This window comes from Vigna angularis, chromosome 2 (genome assembly GCF_016808095.1).
Source record: "Vigna angularis cultivar LongXiaoDou No.4 chromosome 2, ASM1680809v1, whole genome shotgun sequence".
NCBI lineage: Eukaryota > Viridiplantae > Streptophyta > Magnoliopsida > Fabales > Fabaceae > Vigna > Vigna angularis.
The window spans coordinates 23,906,407-23,928,835 of NC_068971.1; the positions used below are offsets into that span (position 1 = coordinate 23,906,407).

Below are 22,429 nucleotides of genomic sequence, written 5' to 3' on the forward strand. Positions count from 1 at the left end.
TCCTAACTTTCTTTCATATATTTATGTAGTGGTGTTCCATAAAGTGTAATTTGCTACTATTCTGAATATGATCTTAAAATCCCAACCAATTGTAAAAAGAACACACACACACGAGAAAGTAATACAAGATGGCTAGCATTGTCTCCACCTTCATTAAATAATTGACCATTTAAAACATTTTAGAGCAACATTTATGTTATTCATGTTATCCTTTGTTTGCATTTTATTAATCAACTACCTTGAAGAAAAATATACAGAAGAAGGTGTTGTCATTAAGTTCATATTTCATTACTAAAATAAAGAGACTTTTTACATTGATTATTTTCTACGTTCTATATTGTTTGTAGGTCCAATATAGATGTTATTGATATAAAAAGTGTATATGTAATAGAGATTAAAATAAGAATGAAAGTGGTATGAAAAAAAAATGAAGAAAAAAAAGTTAAGATTGAGTTTGGAAAGACCTTTCTACATTGGTTGGCATTGGTTATGGTTGCAACCAATGTAGAAAATCACATTCGATGTTGTTGTTGTAACTTTATATAAGAGTCATCTCAAGCTATCTTTGTGCAATCAAATTGAAAAATGTTATAAATTATTTAAAATTTTTCACATAAAGACTAGAAACTAGAAAAAACATGTTTTAGAGTTTCTCTATTAAATAAGTGACTTTAAGATTATAGATTGAGTAAATCACATTGAAAATCACCTTTTGAATTTGTTTTCTTCTTCTCATCTTTTTGCTACAAGTTGTTCAAAAGAGCTTATTCCTTTTTCTTAATTGTTGGATATGCTTATTCTTGATTAGTTTTATTGGGGTGTTAAGTGCGATAGGTTTTATAAGTGATTGCAAAAGATCTTGACATATGTAAAAGATTTTGTGGAATTCAAGATCTTGGTATTTGTGTTTTATTATTTCCATATATGAATCTTGTAACACTAGATCTAACATTTCAAAAATATAGTCAAAACTATATAATTAAGATTCATCACACCATAATATTGTTGAACAATTTCTAGAAATAAAGTTAACTTAAAGTTATCCACAATGTAACTATAAATTTAAACTTTACAAAAGTATACCCTAGCTGCAAAACTATATACATGACCGAACGGTCTATATATACTATATTTATATGACCGAACGATCATAGACTACACCACTGGGTCTTCGCCGTCCAGCGCTTCCTCCAACGAACACTCACCTCCCTCTGCTCACACCCACAAGGTTATCATCGCAAATAGAGAGTATCAAATGGAAAACATGAACAAGATAGAAAAGAAGGGTAAGCTAGAGTAATTTAATTGATTACAGTTATCATGCAAGTTCAACGAATACATAATCATTTAACATCCAACACTTATAATCATCCAATGACCGATCACTCAAACAGTCCAAAACCGAACACATTAATTCATGCAAAGACTGACTACTTGACTTGACCATTCGAATTGTATGAATATGTAGCTTGGGCCATTCGTGCACCCGGGGGTTGTAGTAACTGGAAAACTATCAGCTGCCACCCGGGGTTAATCCGTTATAACTCACCTAAGACCCTATAGGTCAGGACCTCCTGCTATTCTCACGACATGACTTACCCATCTCTACTTGAGACTTGGTAATCATTAGAATGTCAGGATGAACGCCGTGAATTTCGCTGTCCATATTCATACTTTACCACCACCTTGATACAAATCACTGAGACATTCCTCCTTGAAATTCTCTTTCACATCCATATTACAATTATCATACCATACTTTTCCTTTTTACATCGTTATGATAATACATGCATAAGCCATCAAAGCAATTGGATCAATTAATTAAAACAACACACTAGAATAACTATGAATATAGGCCAAACAGAAATCACCAACATAGAAGAACAAGATCGAACACCTTGTGAATGTTGGAGACCGAACACCTTGTGAATGTTGGAGACCGAACACCCTGTGAATGTTGGAGACCGAACAGTTAATAATAGATACAAATGAAGAGAAAATCGAGCGCTATTAATGACCGACAACTAGAGGATTTTGAGTACCACATCATGACCGAATACTACCACTAGTCCAAATACTAAGTTTAGACCGAACGCTTATGGCTTAGACCGAACACCTATAACTTAGACTGAATGCATTTAAGACCGAATATAAGTACGAGGTCGAGCACTAGTACAAGAACGAGCGCTACTAAGAGACCACACAATCCACTAAGATCGATCGCTACTAAGAGAGCACACAACCTACTAAGAACGATCGCTACTAAGAGACCACACAACCCACTAAGAACAATCGCTACTAAGAGACCACACAACCCACTAAGAACGATCGCTACTAAGAGACCACACAACCCACTAAGAACGATCGCTACTAAGAGACCACAACCCACTCAGAACGATCGCTACTAAGAGACCACACAACCCACTAAGAACGATCACTATGAATAAAACAGAATACTAGTACAAGACCGATCGGTCATTAACTGAAAAGCTCTACAAAAGTAGAACTCAGTTAAGACCGAACACAAGAAGAAAGCCGAATGGTCAATGAATGACACTCGCCGATCTGAATAATTCTACAGAATAGCTGCAGAATTATGATCAACCACTATCTTCACCAATTCCTGCCACTTCCAAACTTCTAATCCTCCAAACATGATTCATATACCATTTTAAGCCTATCCAAAGGTACCTAAAATCGTTCTAACATCATCCCAAAGAGTCCCATAGCAGATTTCACTCCCAACCACAAACTATCATATTTGCATACCCACTTTCTTAAGATTAGAACATACCGAACACTTATGCAGAGAGACTCCAACTAGTTTACAGGTTCCAGCGTTCACAGATTCAACACAATTCAATCAAACATTCAAGTTACCCACATAACCATCCAAACAGTAATTTCATACATAGAAAATCACAATTAAATTAACTAGCTTCCCTTACCTCTTTGACCGAACATAAAGCTTTTATACCTTCAGGGAATTGTTTGAACTTCAAGAAAATCTAAAAACACCTAAAGATCATCGATTTGAAAAGAAAGGATTAACCAAAAGACCAAGAACATGATCAGAATTGAGAAGAAGCTGATGAACTCATGCAACGGATTTTCCCTTGCATGCACTAGAAAACCGAAACACTAAGAAGAGAAGGTGAAACTTATTGACTCAAATCACTGAATTAACTGGTTGACTAGAAATCCTTCAGCTCAAGGATCTCTTAAACTCCTCCTGAACGAAGAACAGCTGATTAACTGATGAAGATTTTTAGAGAGAAGGAGAAGAAAAGAGAAAATCAAAATTTTGGAGAGAGAGTGTATGCAGAGAATGAGACGAAATTTGAAACTTTCATTTATATACTACTCTCAAAACCGAACGGTCCAATCCAGTGCATACACCTGTCCCGCTCCAATTTCCTTTAAATCTATCGGCTCTCACACTAGAAAGTATAATAGATTAACTTAATTAAGGTAATTGGAAAAACTAGATATAACTCTTTTATTGAATAAATCAATATAATTTTTGTGTTCTTTTTTCCTTTACTCTTGCATATTAAATCTGAATTAAAATTTGTTTGCTTGCTTTATGAAAGAATAAAGAACGTTATACTAACATATCTAGAAGTTGAAACTTGATTTTCCATAATCTTGATTCAAAGAGGCTATAGCTAAACGAAGAGCAAGCACGCACTAATGAATGGATTCTAAAACGTTTCATGCATCAGAAAAGTCAAAATATTACCTTCTATCTAGTTTGGTCACTAAATGAGAAAATTGTACAAGTAATTCCTCCATTGTTGAACATCCATTATGCAATAGTTTGTATATTTTACTGTGCAGATAGATTCTTCACTAATATGTAACGAAATATTACATCAGGGAATATGTAAGGAGAGTGCGAATTTAGAGATGGAATTCATTGTTTATTCCTTTTATTTCCAATATTTCATTTATTTTTTAACATTTCTATTTCCCTGACAACATATATGCAAAATACATTCTCACATCAGCAATCAAAACAAATATTACAAGCACTGTTGGTTGTATACACACCAGGACACCTTTTCTTTCCTATTTTGATATATCTTCTGCAAAATATTCAGTGATGCACTAAGTACAAAATTCCATAGATCTAAATGACTACTATACCATGATCTTAAGCTCAGATTTTTACAAAAAAGAATAAAGAAATGAAGAAATTGTAGCTAATAAAACAAAAGGTAAATGTTGTGATAACCCAATCTTGACTGCTATAAACACATTACTGTACAATGAAAATGCTGCACACCGTGATACATATCTGCAGAAAATGTGGGATCTTTCAGAAGGGTCTTAACCCTTTTGTTTGAAGGAGTAGAGACATGGATCTTAACCTGCTGGTTATCTCTGTGAATGATGGCCGGCTTTCAGGGTCAGGTGACCAACACTCTTCCATAAGCTTCCTCCATTCAGAATCACACCGTTCAGGCACAGGAGGCCTCAGAGTGTTCTTTACAATACCCCCTAAATCAACATGTAACCGAAAAATCAAACTTACAAACTTGTTCATACTCTTCTGCATCCTTAAGGACTCATTTCGTACACCATATCCTAATGTAATGCATTGTTTATTGCAAAATATGATATACTAGTATTATCTTCTCCCTCAACTTTAAAATCTTATATAACATTTTTGTAATATAAATAGTAGTTATATAAATAAAATATAATTTTGTATAGTTTACTTAAAATTATATTTTTTATAGTTTTCAATTTGACAAAAAATATATATTAAAATTCAGCTTATAGAAGATTATATGTAATTTTAATAAAAAGTCATTTCAACATAATTTACATTATATTTAATGTTTTCCTTTTATTATTCTTTTCATGTATGTGAACCCATCATCTTTAGGGGTAGGGTTTTTTTTTTGGCAAGTTGATTGCCTCTTCTTTTATCCTATAAATACATCAGTAAAAGAAACAGTGTAAGGAAAATATACGGATCCTCATGATACTTTAACGACTAAAGTTTGACAATTTTTTCACAAAGTCACGTTTTAGGCGGACATTGGTTCATTTGAAATATATTTTTTAAATCCAAAAAACTAACATGAAAGGAGAAATTAGTTGAAATTGCATTTCACGGCTTCTTCCATTTTGCTTTTTCGCGGCTTCTCCCATTTTGCTTTTTCAAAATCTTGCATACTCTCTGGTTTGTGTATCTTCTCTCTGTTTTCTGACGATTCGTCCACCATTGGCGGAAAGTTTTCTCCTTTCCTCCACCACTTTCAATGTGGCGACGTTCCCCTATATCCTTTGGATGGTTTGTGTTTTGATACCCCTTTCCATTTTCTCTTTTCGTGTTGTGTGTTGTGAAATGGAGAAATCTAGTGAATGTGGTCATGACAGCAAGGTATGTGTTCATTGTTGGAAAGTCATTTTCCCTTTCCTTTTATCCGTTGTTTATAAGGGTAATTTTTATTGTAGGTGTTTGTGCGACATTCGTTCAAAACAAAATTAGTTGGTGGTTTGAATCTAAGGTTGACTTCGGAACAGAGGTGTTTTATTCAAAGCATTATATTTGTTTGGTTTTTAGAGTTATATGAAAAGATTAAGGTTGGTAGGAGTCTCTTAAATGAGTTATGTGGTAGATTGGAATTTTTATTTATTTTCAGGTGATCGTTATGTAGTCATTACCAAATTCCATGACCGATGATCAAAATTCACAACGAACACCACTTCCACCAACACCTTCTTCAACCTTTTGACCACCCTCATTTTTATTCCTGTCTTCAACCGACTTTTCTAAAACAGAAACTGAAGCTTCAAGTTCTTCAATTACCAGATCTTGTTCCTCTAAAACACACATAAGCACTTCTTTATATGTGGTATTATCTGTTCTATTTTGCTCGTTTAACAAAAATTCCAATCTACCACATAACTCATTTAACAAAATCCTACCTATCTTAACATTTTCATGCAACTATAAAACCAACCAAATGGGGTGCTCTGTTCTGGAGTCAACCTTAGATTCAAACCATCAACCAATTTTGTTTTGAACGAATGTCACATTGACACCTGCATTAAAAATTACCCTTATAAACAAAGGATAAAAGGGATGGGGAAAGGGGTTTTCCAACAACAGACACATACCTTGCTGCCATGACCACATTCATCAGATTTCTCCATTTCACAACACACAACACAAAAAGGGAAGAGGAAAGTGGGTATCGAAACACAAACCACCCAAAGGATAAAGGAGAACGTCGCCACGCCGAAAGTGGTGGAAGAAAGGGGAAAGCTTTCCTCAGTGGTGGACAAATCGACGGAAAACAAAGAGAAGATACACAAACCGCAGAGAGAAGGGAGATAGCGGAGAGTGCGTAGGGTTTCGAAAAAGAAAAATGGGAGAAGCCGCGAAATGCAATTTCAACCTAATCTCTCCTTCCACGTCACTTTTTTGGATTTAAAAAATATATTTCAAATGAACCAATGTCTGGCTAACATGTGGCGTTGTGAAAAAGTTGTCAAACTTTAGTTGTTAAAGTATCAGGATCCAAAATATACATTGTTTTTCTTATCTCATTTATTTAAGTTGGTATGAGGCCCGGGTCGTGTCCACGGTTTGCTTATTGTTGTCGCCACCACCGACTGTTGTTGTTGTTTACCATCATCATTGTATATCTTATTAATGGTAAGACCGGTGGTCGTTGCCTATAAATTGTCTTGACACTTCTCCACGCGCCACCTTAGTGTTGCCAGAATCAGAACAGACCGGTGTCATTCATCTCGTAGGAGCCTTTTAGGCTTTTGTCTGCTCCCTTCTATTCTGGTGGCAATATCTCTCACCTAGGGTTTTTCCTCTCAAAGCTAAGGTTTTTCCTTCCCCCTTCAAGTCTTTGGAATCACTTCCCCTCATTCTACTACACCTACTATTACCAGGACAAAACTCAACTAGAAAAAGTATGATTCACGATCCGCTCTTGTGGAATTATGGTTCCTAGGTCAAGGACACCATGATCATTTAGAGAAGGATCTCTCTATTGTTTCGGATGAAGAGAAACCTCTGTGGGAGGAATTGAATTTCCAATTATGTGATGTTTTATGACAATCAGTTGAACAAGATTCCTTAAGATATTTGACCATATAAGACATGCTCATACTTTTGGAAAACGAGGCAAGACATTTTGTTGATAGCATTCAATGTCTCTTTGATGCAACTCAAAGAGTAGCCTTTCACACATAGACCAATAATGATATGGTCTCTCATAACAAAAACTTAATAAGCTATACATGGTTTCAATTATAAGAAGCCTACACTCCAATTTTGATCATGTATGTGATCAAGTTTTAGTTGGTGGTAATATCCCTTCAATGAATAGCTTCATCACTAGACTTTTTCAATTTCAACTGATGCAATTGAAACACCAATAATGGTAGCACCACTAGATAGAGGTAGAGGTAGAAGAAGAGATCGTAGTAACCAAAGAGGATGTAGGTAGAGGTAGAGGAAGAGGTCGTAGCAACCGAAGAGGATGTGGTGGCTGAAGTTGTCATTCTCAATCTTCATATGGGATTCAATTTATATCTTCCTAGGTTGCATAATATATATGCTCTAGTTTTTTTATGGAGAGTGTTGAAATGTAATGATTTTATAATTTTTTTTTCATGTAAGGGTTAGGGTTTTTTAGGAAGTTCTTGCCTCCTCTTTATATCCTATAAATACATCGGTTAAAGTGTTAGGTTTCTGAGTAAGAAACCTAATTAACCACGATCACAGAAGGCAGAAAAGATAATGAAAGAATGAATTTATCTTATTAATGGTAATAGAATTCTCTAAACAAGGATAGTTGGGAGTATAACCTCTCTCACACGACTGTAGCGCCTGTTAACAAACTCAATAATCAAAAAGCATAGCCCTCACAATATAATCTAGCTCTATTTATATTAAATATTTCCCTAGAATATGGCTCTATTTACTATAAATATCTTATACTGAATATTTCCCTAGAATATAGCTTTATTTACTATATTTATCTTATACTGAATATTTCCCTAGAATATAGCTCTATTTACCATAATTATCTTATACCGAATATTCCCCTATCTTATAACTCTATTTATATAATTATTTCCCAGCCATCCTAACTGCTACAACAGTTAGGATAGTAACTCTTCAATCGATCGGCTCTAGTTCTTCATCTCTTTCCATCGATCGACTCCAGTTCTTCACCTCTTTCCACGGCTAGAGCCCTCACCGCCTTCAGTCGTTCGGCACAACCTCTCCCCTCCTTCCACCGTTCGGTTCCCTTCTTCTTCTCTCTCACCGCCTTCCACCGTTCGGTGCCCTTCTTCTTCTCTCATATACTTTCTTCTTCTTTCGTATACCTTCCAACACCTAACATTATCTATTACCTTATATCCTATCATAAAGTGTAACAGTATAAGGAAAATATAAACTTTTTTTTTTCATCTCATTCATTTATGTCCATCATTATTTAGTTATGCACCAGACACAAAGTAAGATTATAACTTAACCTACTTTCGGTATATTATGTCTTTTCCCTATCATATTCTATTCTCTTATCATATCATATTAAGTCCGTCAAATGAGTTATAAAAAATCCTTCAACGGTTTAGATAGAATACGATAAAACCTTGTCCTAATATAATCGACTGTTTTGATATATCAATAGGAAATTATTTGTTTATGGTATTATTCTGTATCAGATCCTATAAAAAGTGTTTTTCTTAGATAGAATATTCGCTCTCTCCACCCAGTGTCATGACCATTGTTCACAACCACCACCACCAATAACTATCACTATCTGCCCTGAGTCAAATATGACATGTTATATTATTGTCTAATGTGTATTAAATATTGAATAAGATTTCTTGTTCCTAAAAGTTTATTCTATTCTTATTCCATCATACTGTTTTCTTGTTCCTATATTCTGTTATATCCTATCCACCAAATAATCCTAATAGTAGTAACAATAGTTTGTTTAGAATAAATACTCAATGGCCGCCTCGTCTGGTGAGTTTCAAATAACAATGAACAACATTGAATTCAGAAGAGTTTCTCACAGGGATTTCCTGCACACAGTTTCAGCAATCATTTGAGTTTAAAGTTCTGAAAATACCAATATTGGTTGAATATCAAAAGAAAAATATTTTATGCCTTATATATCCTCCAATACACATGACTAATGTTGTAAGGTTTTGATAACTGGATGAACTAATCTCTGCATTCTAACAGTACAAGTCTACCAAACCAATTTAAGAAAAGCTAATGAAATGCGAAACAGACTACAAAAGGTGGAGGCACTTCATTTAAGGTATAAACTATTGTTGAGAGATTCTTACCAATAATGGCGCCACAATGCATATCTGCATAAGGTTCCTCTCCTGTTAATAACTCCCACATTGAGATGCCAAATGAGAAAACGTCAACCTGTCAAAAGTCATTCCACAAGCTGAATGACTGTCAAAAAGTCATTGATTCTGCTATATTACTAAATTTTATATTAATGGTCTCAAGTTACCTTTTCAGAAACACGACTGCTATTCCCATTCAACAGCTCCGGTGCCATCCATGGAAGGGTTCCTCGCACACCTCCAGATACAAGGGTATTGCGTTTAATTCTTGATAATCCAAAATCTCCAACCTAGGCAAAAAATAATCAACAACTTTGAAAAATAAAATGTATGCCATATTTAGCAATAAGCAACTTCATAAAATTTCATTAAGTTAGACTAATATTTGTCTTTGAAGCACATGTTGTAGTCGCCTTCTACACTGTGCTTTTGCCTAACCCAATGTACTTGTAAAAACATAGGAAATGAACCATGTAGATGGAGCTGCCAAAACAGAGAAGTTCATTCCATGCTGCATCTAGTTCACACATGTTTTCTTCAAGCATATGCTACAAATCTTATTCAATCCATCGCTATAACTTTACAGTGCTCAAATACGAATTGCCAGGGATTTCTTCATTTCTCAGTTTTTAGCCTGACAAAGTAGGATCTTTGTCACTTACAATGGAAATTTTCACCCCATTAAGTCTAATGATTTCCTTAACAAAAATCTTAACTATAGGCTTGCAATATAGGGATGCCGAAGCAAAAATGAAATGTCCAGATTTACTCAATTTGTCCATAACTACCACCACTGCATCAAAACCTTTAGATTTAGAAAGACCCACAATAAAATACATAATGACTTCCTCCCATAGGACTAGAAATGGGCAATGTCTGCAATAACCTTGTTGATGGAGCTTGGTATTTTCTTCTTTGGCACACATCACAGGTGACTAAATACTCTGTTAATGTTCCACTCATCCCAATCTAAAAAATTGACCATGCCATTCTTCTATAGGTTCCGTAGATACCTGAATGTTCCCCTGTGGAAGTTGTATAAAATGCATGCAAAAATTTAGCAACCCATGGGGAGCATGCTCATAAAACCAATCTACCCTTGTAATACTACCTGCTCTGCTCTAGACTTGAGCACAAATGTCAATTTGGATAATTTTTTAAATCTACCTTGTAATACTAGGCATTCGCAACTTGGAAGCACCCAAGTTGTACACTATCTCAAATTCATACCTTATTAGCTTTGCCAGCCAATTTTTCTTGTTTGGAATAGTTATTCTCTGATCCAATAGATTTCTATAACTTTTCTGGTCTGTAAATATAGTAAATTTCTGATATAACAGATAAGGCCTCCAATGCTGGATAGCTAGTACCAAAAGCATCCATTTTTTTCTTGTAGACTGATTTAGCAAGTGTAATATGAAAAGGCCTTGCTAAAATATGCAATAGGTCTTTCATTTTGTGTCCACACAACCCCTATTCCCTCTTTTGATGTAATATATACTAAAAAAGCTATCCTTATTTTTCTAAAAGCGCACTTTCTCTAATTAACAAAGACTGTTTTGTTAACTTAGCCAGCACATGCCTCAAATGATCCATATGATCTCCCCATGCCCTGTTCTATATCACTATATCATAAAAGAAAACAAGGACAAACCTTCCAACGAAGGGCCTTAAGATAGAATTCATGGTGCATTGATTAACCCAAAAGGCATTACAAAGATTCATACTAATGTTAAGGTGTTATAGAAATGGTTTTTAGTACACTTGATTCATGCATCCTAATTTGATGATACTCTACCCTAAAATCTATCTTGCAAAAGTACATAGCCCCATTTAATTAATTCATCAACTCCTTAGTTGCTAGGGACACTGGTACAGTGGCTTAGTTTAGAGCATGGTAATCCACACAAAACCTTCACCTGCCACCCTTTTCCTTTGCCAAAGGGACTCATGCCTAAATATGGGGCTACTGTTGGGCCTTATGACCAGGCTCTCTATTTCATTTTTCAGCAAATGGGGGTATCCTCACAGTCTTACTTTGACTGAATCTATCTCTGATTTGATAAGAATTTGGTTATCTACATCCCTTGGTGGGCACGATCCTTTAGGTTCTTGAAATATTGCTGCAAATGGGGGTATCCTCACAGTCTTACTTTGACTGAATCTATCTCTGATTTGATAAGAATTTGGTTATCTACATCCCTTGGTGGGCACGATCCTTTAGGTTCTTGAAATATTGCTGCAAATTCATCTAATACCCATTGCAACATTCTGATTTGGGCAATTATCAACACGCTTGTTCTTCAAAATTGTTCATCTCTTCAAACCATAGCATGGCCATTTAGTCAACTTCCTCTTTGGCCAATTTCTTTAGAGCTTTGGGGGATATCATGGACTGGATGGGCTTGGATCTCTTTGTACTTTTATATTCTGCCCTGTATGTTTAAAAGTGATCCTAAGTTTTCGAATTCGCTCTAACCTCCCCTAAAGTGACCAACCATATAAATTTTATTGTGTAGAATGACCCAATCATGTCTTTATGATAGTTTGGATATTTGCTACTTTGTATTTAACATCATTTTGTCCGTATAATCCCATATATGCAATGTAGTATGACATATGGATTTCATTAAATCTCTTACTCTTGTTCCTTATCATTAAACAAATTGAAACTTGACATCTAGAATTCTTACCTTGCATATTGGTCGTTGTGGATCCCTTAGATTCACAAGCAAATTGTCACATTTCAAATCAAAATGGACAATATTTTTTGAGTGCAAATATTCCATACCGAAAGCGGCATCCATGGCAATTATTAGCTTTTTACGGCGATCAAGTAATCTGCACAAATGAGTTGAAATTTGGAACGTGCATAAATAACATTCAAAATTATATTGAAAGAAAACTACTAAGTTAGAATACCTATTGTTCTTTACAAGGACATGCCTAAGGGAACCATTAACCATGTATTCTGTTACAGTTGCTAAGGTTCCTTCCGCCCCATCCGGTACTATTCCATAAAATGCAACCACATTGGGATGATGAAGATTTGAAAGGATTTGTGCTTCTCTCCAAAAATCTTTTGCCTACCAAAGCCATGAAATATTGTAAAATTCAGTGCTCAAGTGAATTTTCCTTCCAACACAAATGAACAAAGCTACTTTTGAAACTAGTATACAATTCTTAAATGAATGTAAACTTTGTAGAAAAATGGCAAAATAGTACGTAAGGCATGTTTTCCCCTTATTGTTCAAATTTAAATCCTTACGTTTTGATTCATTTGAGTTCAAGACATTAATAAAATTTAACTTCCAACATGATATATATGGGAGAGAGATACAAAAAGAGAGAAAAAGGACAGGGTGAGGGACAAAGGCAAGGGGGTGGAAGAGAGAATGCAAATGCATTTGAACTTAATCCGTTCACTTTATTATGAGAAGTAACATTAAACATACAAGTAGATTGAGATGTAAATATTATGTCATTCAACATAAGAAAGTTGTTAAGAAAAGAAATGCATTAAATACTTACCAACCGTTCTTGCTCAGAAGACCTTCCAACAAAGCAACTCTTTTTAATTCTCTTTATAGCAATATCTGTTCCCCGCCATTTTCCATGATAAACAGTGCCATAAGTACCAGAACCCAACTCTGTAAGTTCTTCAAGATCAGCATTCCTTATTATCTGAATTACGTAGTATAAGAAATCAGTTATAGAATAACAAATGTAAATGTAGACGAGCACTAGAAAACTGGAAACTATTTATTAACAAACACAAACAAGTCAATGAAACTCTAATGTGACTCTAATGTGAGAAACATATCATAAACAAATAAATAAAACCCTTCTTTCAGGATTATTTGGAGCTAGAACTCAATTTTATCAAATTACAAACAAGAGAGTTTGGTCTCCCTGTTTATCAATAATAGAAATAGTTGTATTTGTTGTTCATTAATTTTTTTCTTCTAACCATTGTAGGAGGAGGGATAAGAAGTATAACTGATTATGACAGTTATAACCTCCTGTAAATGTTCTGTTTTTATTCTTGTAAACTGTTTTTTCATGAAAACTGCCTATTTTTAAATAGTCAGTGTAGAGGGAGGGAAAAAGGTTGTTGTTTTCCTAATTAGTAAGGAGTTGAGGGAGTTGAGAACAACTCGAAAGTCCTTCTGTGTTTGATCTTTTACTGTCTTCTACCACATTGGCAGAAACAGTGTTGTTCTAATAAAAATCTACCAAGAACTTGTATTGTTGGTTCTTTAATACTGGTTGAATATATCAATTGGTATCTAGAGAGCAATCTTGGTTCTGTGGGAGCCACGTGTTAGGGTATGGTGCATACCAGAATGGAATCAAGCATGGACACTGTTGAAAAGATGATGATGCAAGAACTGGTTCAAGATCGTAAAAATGTGGTAGAAGATTAAGTGCAATTTGATGGTTCAGTATCTCTAGCAGCTAAATACGATTGGAACTTACAACAATTTGATGTAAAAAATGTCTTCCTTCGTAGAGAACTTGAAGTGGAGATTACGTGCAATTGCCTGTAGATACAGTGAGAAAATTGTTGCCAATACTGGTTGCAAACTGAAAAGGGAATTGTATGGACTAAGCCAAAAGTATGGTTTGAAAGGTTTACTAAAACCATAATAGATTTGGGCTTAAAATAAAGTCAAAGAGACCACATATTGTTTATTAAACACACTGAGGGGCAGTAACAGTGTTAATGGTGTATGTGGATGATATTATAGTGACAGGTGATGATGAGGTGGAGCAACAACTATTAAGCCAACATCTAGCTAAGGAGTTTGAAATGAAGACACCTTAACAGAAAAAATTACTGATTTGTTAAAGGAAACTGGTAAGCTAGCATGTAAGCCTACACTTAAATATATCAAAGATTAATTGGAAGACTCATATATTGGTCTCACACTAGACCTGATGTTGCATTTGCAGTAAGTCTAGTAAGCTAGTTCATACACTAGCCAAAAGAGATTTACTTACTGGTTGCACTAAGAATTGTGCAATAATTGAAAGGGACTCCCAGCAAGGGAATTTTGTTCAAATGAAATGGAAAGGAAAGTAAATATCGAAGTATATAGAGATGTGGACTAAGTTGGATCAATTATGGATGGAAAATGAACTACTAGATATTGTACTTTACTTGGTGGGAATCTCGAAACTTGAAAGAGTAAAAAACAAAATGTGGTAGCAAGATCAAGTACTGAAGCATAGGTACAGGGCAATGGCACTAGGGACGGATATGTGAGAACTACTATGGCTGAGAATCATCTTGTAAGACTTAAAATAAAGTGGGATGAACCAATGAAACTAGACTGTGATGATAAATATGCTATTAACATAGTCCATAATCCAGTGCAACAAAATATAACTAAAAACATTGAAATTGATCGACATTTTATCAAAGAAAGACAGGGGTCAGATCTGCATTCCATGTCTCATCTCAAAACAACCTTGCAGACCTTCTAAAAAAGGGGCTGAATAGCAAGAACTTTGAAAGGATTGTTTTCAAGATGGAAATGGAAAATGTACATTTACTAGCTTGAAAGGGAATGTGAGCAATCATATTATATTATTCTATATTTAGCATATTATAATTAAAGTCTATAATGTAAATATCCCTAAATCATAAGGATCTAATTATATCCAGAATAATAGAGATCTGATTAAATTCCTAAATAATAGAGATCTGATTATATTCCTAAATAATAGAGATCTTATTATATCACAAAATCATAGGGATATTATTACATTAAGTGTTGTTATTATATTTCCAAAATTAGTTTTCATTCTTGTATATATATTTGATGTACTTTAAGCAATAAATTATTGTATTCTATCCTAATATTGAGAAATTGTTCACCAATCGATAAATAAGTAAAAGGTTTAGTTAGTGCTTTGATCCCTAAATTGAAGGCAAATATTCAATTGATTCCCTTCTTTCTTTTCTACCCAATTGAGTCTCGATTTTGTTTAAAATCATGCAATGTTGGCCCTTTCGTTAAATTGGAGCTATCGTCCATTGGTGGTGCCACCTGTCAGTATCTTGATTTTTAATTTTTTTTAGTTTTTTTTAATTTTTTTTAGTTTTTCGTTTTTCTGAGTTTTTTTTCATCTTTCATCTCCTTCCTCTTTCTCCTCAAACTACCCTTCCATCTCCTTCTTCCTCCTCCCCCTCATACCACCCCTCCATCTTCTTTCTCCTCCTCCTCCCCCACACACCACCAACCCCAACTCTGCAACCTCCTCCCTCACACACCTGTCCAACGCCAATTTAATGGAAGAAAGTGTGTGATCTATGATGCACTTGAAGATGAAGGTGATGATGGATGGGGAGAGTGATGAAGTAATGTGGAAGATGAAGATGATAATGGTTGTGAATGTGTTTTAGAGGAAGGTGAAACTGTGATGGTGGGTTGTAGATGAGCTGAAAAACATGTGTGGGTCTCTCTTATTCTGTATCAGTATGGCTGCAGTGGAGATGATGGAGCTGGTAATGATGACGTAGATGAACAATGGAATGGTGGTGGTGTGGAGGTTGCAAAGTTGGGATTGGTGGTGTGTGGAGGAGGAGGAGGAGGAGGAAAAAGATGCAGGGGTGGAGGGGTGGTTTAGGAGAGGATTAGGAGGAAGGAGATGGAGATGGAGGGATAGTGTGGAGAGAAAGAGGAAGGAGATGAAGGATGAGAAAAAGCTCAAGAAAAAAGAAAACAAAAAAATTCAAAATAAAACTAAAAAAAATTAAAAATTCAATATATGGACACGTGGCACCACTAAACAAACGTTAACATCAATTTAATTGGAAGGGTCAATATTGCCTGATTTTAAACAAAATTGGTATTCGATTGATTCAAAAATAAATATTGAAAAACAATTGAATATTTGTCTTCTATACAGGGACCAAAGTACTAATTAAACCTAGGTAAAACTGTCATTTATGGCAAATATCTAATAGCTAAGGCTTAATAGCCACGTTTGTTATCTTTAGAAGTTAAAGTAAGAAACCAGAACTGAAACATTTAAGTGATGGTCAACCTGTAAACCATAAATGCTAGCCTCCATTTCTGCTATCATTGCATCAGAAAAGAATTCATTTTTGTCTTCATTAAAATCCTGTAAATAAAAGAAAAGAGATTTAGGAAGACATAAAGAAAATATCATTAACATTTTATTTCAATTTTTCATACCTCAGGCTCAAACCCAGGGATGATGCTCCCAACTTCTGTATGAGATAGGGATACAACACTTCCAATATCACTAGAAATATAAGGACTAACAACACGAGTCATGTCTGTTACATTGAACGTCTCCACTTGATTCACATCAGTGTAGCCTTCTAAAATTTTTTGTTGTTCTGAAACTTTATCTTCAACATTTGACATTCCAGAGGCAGACTGTTTGGGGATAAACTGATCCACCACTTGACCAGTGCTGGTAATGAAGTCATCAAGGAAAGGTGGTGCCTTTTTAAGTGACATAATAGTGCCTGAATTATCAGGGCCATTCATAGGCATGTTTACACTTGGACCAAGATCATCACAAAATGCAGCAGGATACAAACTTCCATAGCTTGCTGTAGGATTTTCTTCAAAAGCTACATCCATCTGATTCTTCGAAGGATGGATTTGTGCAGCTTTATGAGAAGCTGGATGAATGGACAGCTTATTAGTATAACCTCCTCGGGAACTTTTATCACTGGAACCTACTTCAGAATTTAATATTGGAGCATTTAATTCAAAATTTCTGGTCAATGAAAAATCAAACCCTTGTACACCATTCAGACCTTTAGCCAAAGCGTTGATTTTGTGCTCACTAGTCCTTTGGCTCATGTTAGAATCACATATGGTCTTTTCCAAAAAATTATTTGAGGAGAGATCCATCGTGTCTGATGGAATAGGGACAATACCCTCAAAAGGTAGATCCCAATTCTTTTGCATATTAATATTAGCATTTAAGTTATTAGCAGGGAAGGAGTTCAAGAGATGAAACTCAGTCACAAATCCCTTGTCAATGGCAGTTGATTTCCCCTGCTGAACCTTGCTATCCTTGGGAATAAAATTCTTTTGTTCAACTATCTTCATCCTTTCTAAATTCACAGAATTTTCCTGAACATCCTTTGCATCGTAGCTGTGTATACCCAAGTCAGTTTGAGCAATTGAGTTCTTTTTTTCAGCTAATGTGTTATCCATGTGAACAAGATTATTCATTCCCATGGATTCATAGTATGGAGAAGATGTCAAATCTTGCCTTTTGGGTGCCTGGGCTGACTCTCCTTCTGGTGTCGTACTTTGTATTTGAGGATGATGGACAAAAGAATCATGCGGATGCTCCGTGACTTTCACCCGTGAGACACTAGGGATTAACAATGAAGATATTTGACCCTTTTCAAGGTTCAGGGAGAAAGATTGACCATTTCCATTTTGGGAGCAGTAACCAGACTTTGCTCCACTTCGTAGCAACTGTGGATCAGAAAAGGCATGGGGCATCCCATGAGGGGAGTCTGTAATTCCATAAGATTCACCCTGTCGACAAATTACATCATCCAACAATGAAAGGGGAGTTTTAGAGAAGACCCTTTCCCTTTGCAAGGACCTTCCACCAAAAAATTCATCTCTGGGATTAACATAAACAGGAGTCACTAATTCCTTGCTAGGACCTCCATTGAGCTTCTTGGGCTGAATAACATCACCATGCTGATAAGGACAAGTGTCACTCACGTGCTGAGGATATATGCAACCAGCAGTGCTGATATTAGAGCACTCAGGATATAGCTGAGCATATGATGCATTGCTCTCAATGCTTCCCTGACATGAGTGGTCACCCAGTAATTGTATATAACCTGTGTTAGAACCTGATATCGGAATTGGAGCGGGAGGAATTGACAAGGGCCTTTTCACATTCAGGGAATCATTAAAAAGACCATCTGGAGAAGCATTTGGAGTTTTTGGAAGAACTGGAGTAAAGTTCAAATCTGCCCCCAACTGACTGGATGCATTTGTCAAATTTTGCCCACCGATGTTTGTTATAGTAGAGTCTCCCATACCATTTACAGCAACAACATATTGGTAATCAGGATCATTCTGTTGAACAGCATTCACCTCTGTTGATGATGTCTCTTCGGATTCACCCAAAGGAACTAAAAAAATTCTAAGTTTTTGAGAACGTTCATGCCTTTCAAGCCCATGGTATTCCTCTTTCATATTTTGAAGATCTTCATCAGAGGAAACAGATATTAGAGCATCAAGATCCTCTCCTGGAAGCTGGTACTTTATTGTGTGAGGTTGATTGCAAATGCCCAAGGTCTTCTGCATAAGCTCTTGCCACGCCATATCCTTTTGGATAGATATGATGTGGGTCTCTCCCCCTACATATCTGAGTTTCCCATCACTGGGTCTTGGAAATATTTTTCCACCAAAACTGCACAGAAACTTCATTTTCCCAGACAGAAAATCATCTACGACTCCTGAACCAGAAAATCCATTGGACTGAGAAGCTTCATATCTACAAAGTGGTGATACAACTGCGAGACCAGACTGGTCACCCACTGGTTCTTGAACAGCCTTCCTCAACATACCATCACCCTTTTGAATTTTGTTTGAAATGTTTACAGAAGCTCCATTTTCCATCTCCTGTACTGACTGTTTTAAAGATAAAAAGTCAGATATATCAGAAGAATTCTCAGAGTTCATTCTCCTCAGCCCCAAAATGTTAGTAAGATCTTCATATCTCACATTGCCATTCTCTCTAGTCAAACCAAACACATTCTCATGATTTCGTGGTATATCTGGTGAAACAAGAACCCTTCCAGCAGCAATTCCATCACGACCAACATTCACGTAAAATTCTTCCCCTGCCTCCATAGTGATATTATTTTGCACATGATGCCCTGTACTTGAAACACTACCAGATAGATCTTGTTGGGCATGTTGAGGAAACATGCTAGGATCCTTACCAATATTGGTACCTAACATGGTTCCTGTCTTATATAGTGCCCTTTTCTCATCGTCTCTCGTAACTAACTCTTTTCATAGTGCCGGTATAGTAACAAGCCAAAAGTGTAAACATCTGACTAACCAACAAATTCGTGTCTAATTCCTTCTTTCTACTGACACCCTAGTTCTCTATTCTCAACGGTCAAATACCATATCAAAGATAAACAAAACAAAGGACATATATTTAAGGATACTGAACGGCAGCAAGAAATCATGTACAGTCTCTCACAACTGAAGAGAGGAGGATCTCATCTTCTAGCAATTAAACACAGAATCAATGCATTCATCGACAACAAAACATAAAATACCCGCTTTTTCTAAGTTTGTCTAGCTGTGCATATACAAACCAATCAATCTTCAACTCTTTAGAAGGGCCAATAGTCCATGACAAACTGATGAGTATTTCAGACCAAGTTGTGAGCCACAAAACCACCTATCCTTCAAAAGGCAACATTAGCAAATCAGAAGCAACAAACACAACACTATCAACCCGTGCTTGTATGAATTGCAGGCGGGAATCAAACTATCAATCAAAACACAAAATTGTCCTACTTTAAGAAGTTGGCATCCAAGAGACAAAAACAAACAACTTGTACAAGCCGTCCATGCAAGGGCTCAACACGGGTTATCAATCAAAATCCAATCGTCTCCACATTCCAAAACTGGACTCAACATAAAAAAAAAGTTCTGATTAATAAAGGTGACACCAAAGGCAACAAAAAGTGAACCTTTTCAAGATGTTCATACGAGAATTCAACATGGGTATCAACCATAATTTTCCAGATTAAACAAATGGGCACCCAACCAAAAAGGGCTATTTTTAATAATAAAAAAAGCCAGAAATCAAGGGAAAATGAAACCATCCTGTGATCAACAAACTTTATTTTCTATCTTCCAAAAGTGCTACAATCGAAGCAAACATATCAGAGTGAAGAAAGAGAAGAAGAAAAAAACAAAATTGGTTCCCGGATTTGAATACAATTGAATTGAATTGAGAAAAGATTGAAAGTATGGGAAAGGGTGAACGTAGCTTACACATGAAGGTTCAATTTCTGCTTCGGAAAAGCGACATTGGCGAAATGGCGAGAATTAAGCAGCGACAACACACGGTGGCCATAACCATGAAAGCAAGTTTGGATCTCACACCACACACAGTCTCTTTTTCTCTCTCTTCTCCCTACTTTTGTTGCATATTCTTGTTCCGATGTTCCTACGTGGACACATTCTTTTTGTGTTTGAAATTTTCTGGAATGACAAACAATCATCGGAAAATAATAAAATATTACAAAAAGGTACCAAAGGAGAAAAAATTAAACTTTAAAAAGACTCTTTCTTTCGTGCCACCCTCCACTTTTTCTAGTAATAAATTATTCTGGAATTTTCCTTTTGTTTTATTTATTATGCTGTGTCATACGTCGTTAGTGTGATTCTTTTTCTGACTTTTATAAGAAAAAACTTAGGCATTAAATTTTAAGAGTAATTAATACGTACAATAGTAATGTAAAAGGGGTTTATATTATTTTTCAATCAAATATTAAGTACAACAATTTTATTAATTTTGTCATAATTTTAAAATTTGTTTTTAACATAGTTTAGCTTAATTGTGTAAACATAGTGAAACAAGTCATATTATCTACACTTAGATTTTTTTTTCTCGTATTTTCGTAAATTTTTAATTTTAATAATTATAAAAATTTGATTATACATTAATTTTAAATATACGAATTTTAGTCATGGTTATTTTATTTAATAATATTGTTAAGCATATTTATTAATAGCTTATACGGATAAGTTATTTGCATACTATTAAGTACGGGTGAATGCTACGATTTTAAAAATGAAGGACTAAAATTTATAGTTAATTTGTTATAAATAGACTTTTTTCTGATATTTTTATATAGAATAAAACTATAATATTTTTTGAAATTACGAGGTTAGAATAATTTATTTTATTGCATTAAATAAAATAGATTATAGAAGAATGTGTGGCTTTTTTTATTTGGCCCCTCGTTAGCTACAAAAGTGAAATCAGAGACGGTTTCTCGTGTGGTGCGGTGATGATGTGTCAATCTCAAAAATTAAAAAATAGGAACTACGTGCTTCCCTCCAATCGAATCCTTCTTATGCTGTTAGACACTTGTTTTATGTCATGTTACGCTTCTCTGTCTCCTTTCGTAGGTCAGTTTCATAATTTACTTTTAAATAATTAAGAAATTTTATACTTTTTTACAGAGAAAAAAATATCAGTTTAAGAATTATTATTTTTTATTTATTGATCAACATCAGTCGAATACAAATTAGAGTCAAGTACATTATAGTTAAATATATTTTTCTCTCAAAAAGCTATATATCCAACTGAAAATATGTTTATAAGAGAAACACAAATAGATAAATCCTAATACCCTTCTTAACCTAGGTGGTGGATATTACACAGTTTTCTTTTTTTGAAAAAATTGGAATACTTGTGTGCAAATAACTTGAAATTAAAAATGTACTCCAGAAAACAACAATAACAAATTCTTTTTAACATGAAATTATTGAAATATTTAATATTATGGTGATATTTTTGTAATAGAGAAGAACACATGGAGAAGAATAAGAGCAAAGTTGAACAATGTATTAAGTTTTATGAAAGCAAATGTAATAGATAGATCAAAGTTTGATGTAATACATTACAACACTCTTTTATGAACAATGTTTTATCTTTCAGTATTATATATATTGGTATTTGTATCTACAATGAATGTTACTATTGTATGACAAAGTTATTATGGGATATGTGATATGTTATTGTTGTTATTATGGGATATCAATGGCAGGTGATGTGCACATTTTATGCAGATTTAATTCAAAAATTTTATTTCTTAGAAATATGATATGTCAAACCTCAATAAACTACATCAGATATGTCAAACATGAATAAACTGCATCAGTAGTGATACTATGTTACATTGGTTCATTATAGGCTTATGTGACATGTGATTTCATTAATCATTACAAATAAAATTAATCATTAATCATTAATCATTACAAGTACAATCAAGAATAATGTTCAC

General features: G+C 34.8%; 1 protein-coding gene across 7 annotated transcripts; it reads right to left on the reverse strand.

Moving 5' to 3' along the window:
- Positions 1-1,022: 1,022 nt before the first annotated feature.
- LOC108328970 (uncharacterized) lies at positions 1,023-20,638 on the reverse strand. 7 transcript variants are annotated; one of them, XM_052872857.1, is made up of 10 exons: positions 20,409-20,634; positions 16,569-19,806; positions 16,417-16,494; positions 12,892-13,044; positions 12,283-12,446; positions 12,054-12,201; positions 9,528-9,650; positions 9,349-9,436; positions 4,374-4,503; positions 3,988-4,300 (listed from the first exon to the last, which is right to left on the reverse strand). In XM_052872857.1, the coding sequence occupies exons 2-10, from the start codon at positions 19,350-19,352 to the stop codon at positions 4,171-4,173; spliced, it is 3,798 nt and encodes a 1,265-aa protein (XP_052728817.1). In that variant the 5' UTR covers positions 19,353-19,806; positions 20,409-20,634; the 3' UTR covers positions 3,988-4,170. The 7 variants fall into 7 exon arrangements, 6 of the variants coding, with proteins under 6 accessions (XP_052728819.1, XP_052728817.1, XP_052728818.1 ...); XM_052872858.1 differs by having other exon boundaries at positions 16,569-19,811; XM_052872859.1 differs by lacking the exons at positions 3,988-4,300; positions 4,374-4,503 and adding an exon at positions 1,023-1,211 and having other exon boundaries at positions 20,409-20,636.
- Positions 20,639-22,429: the final 1,791 nt, after the last annotated feature.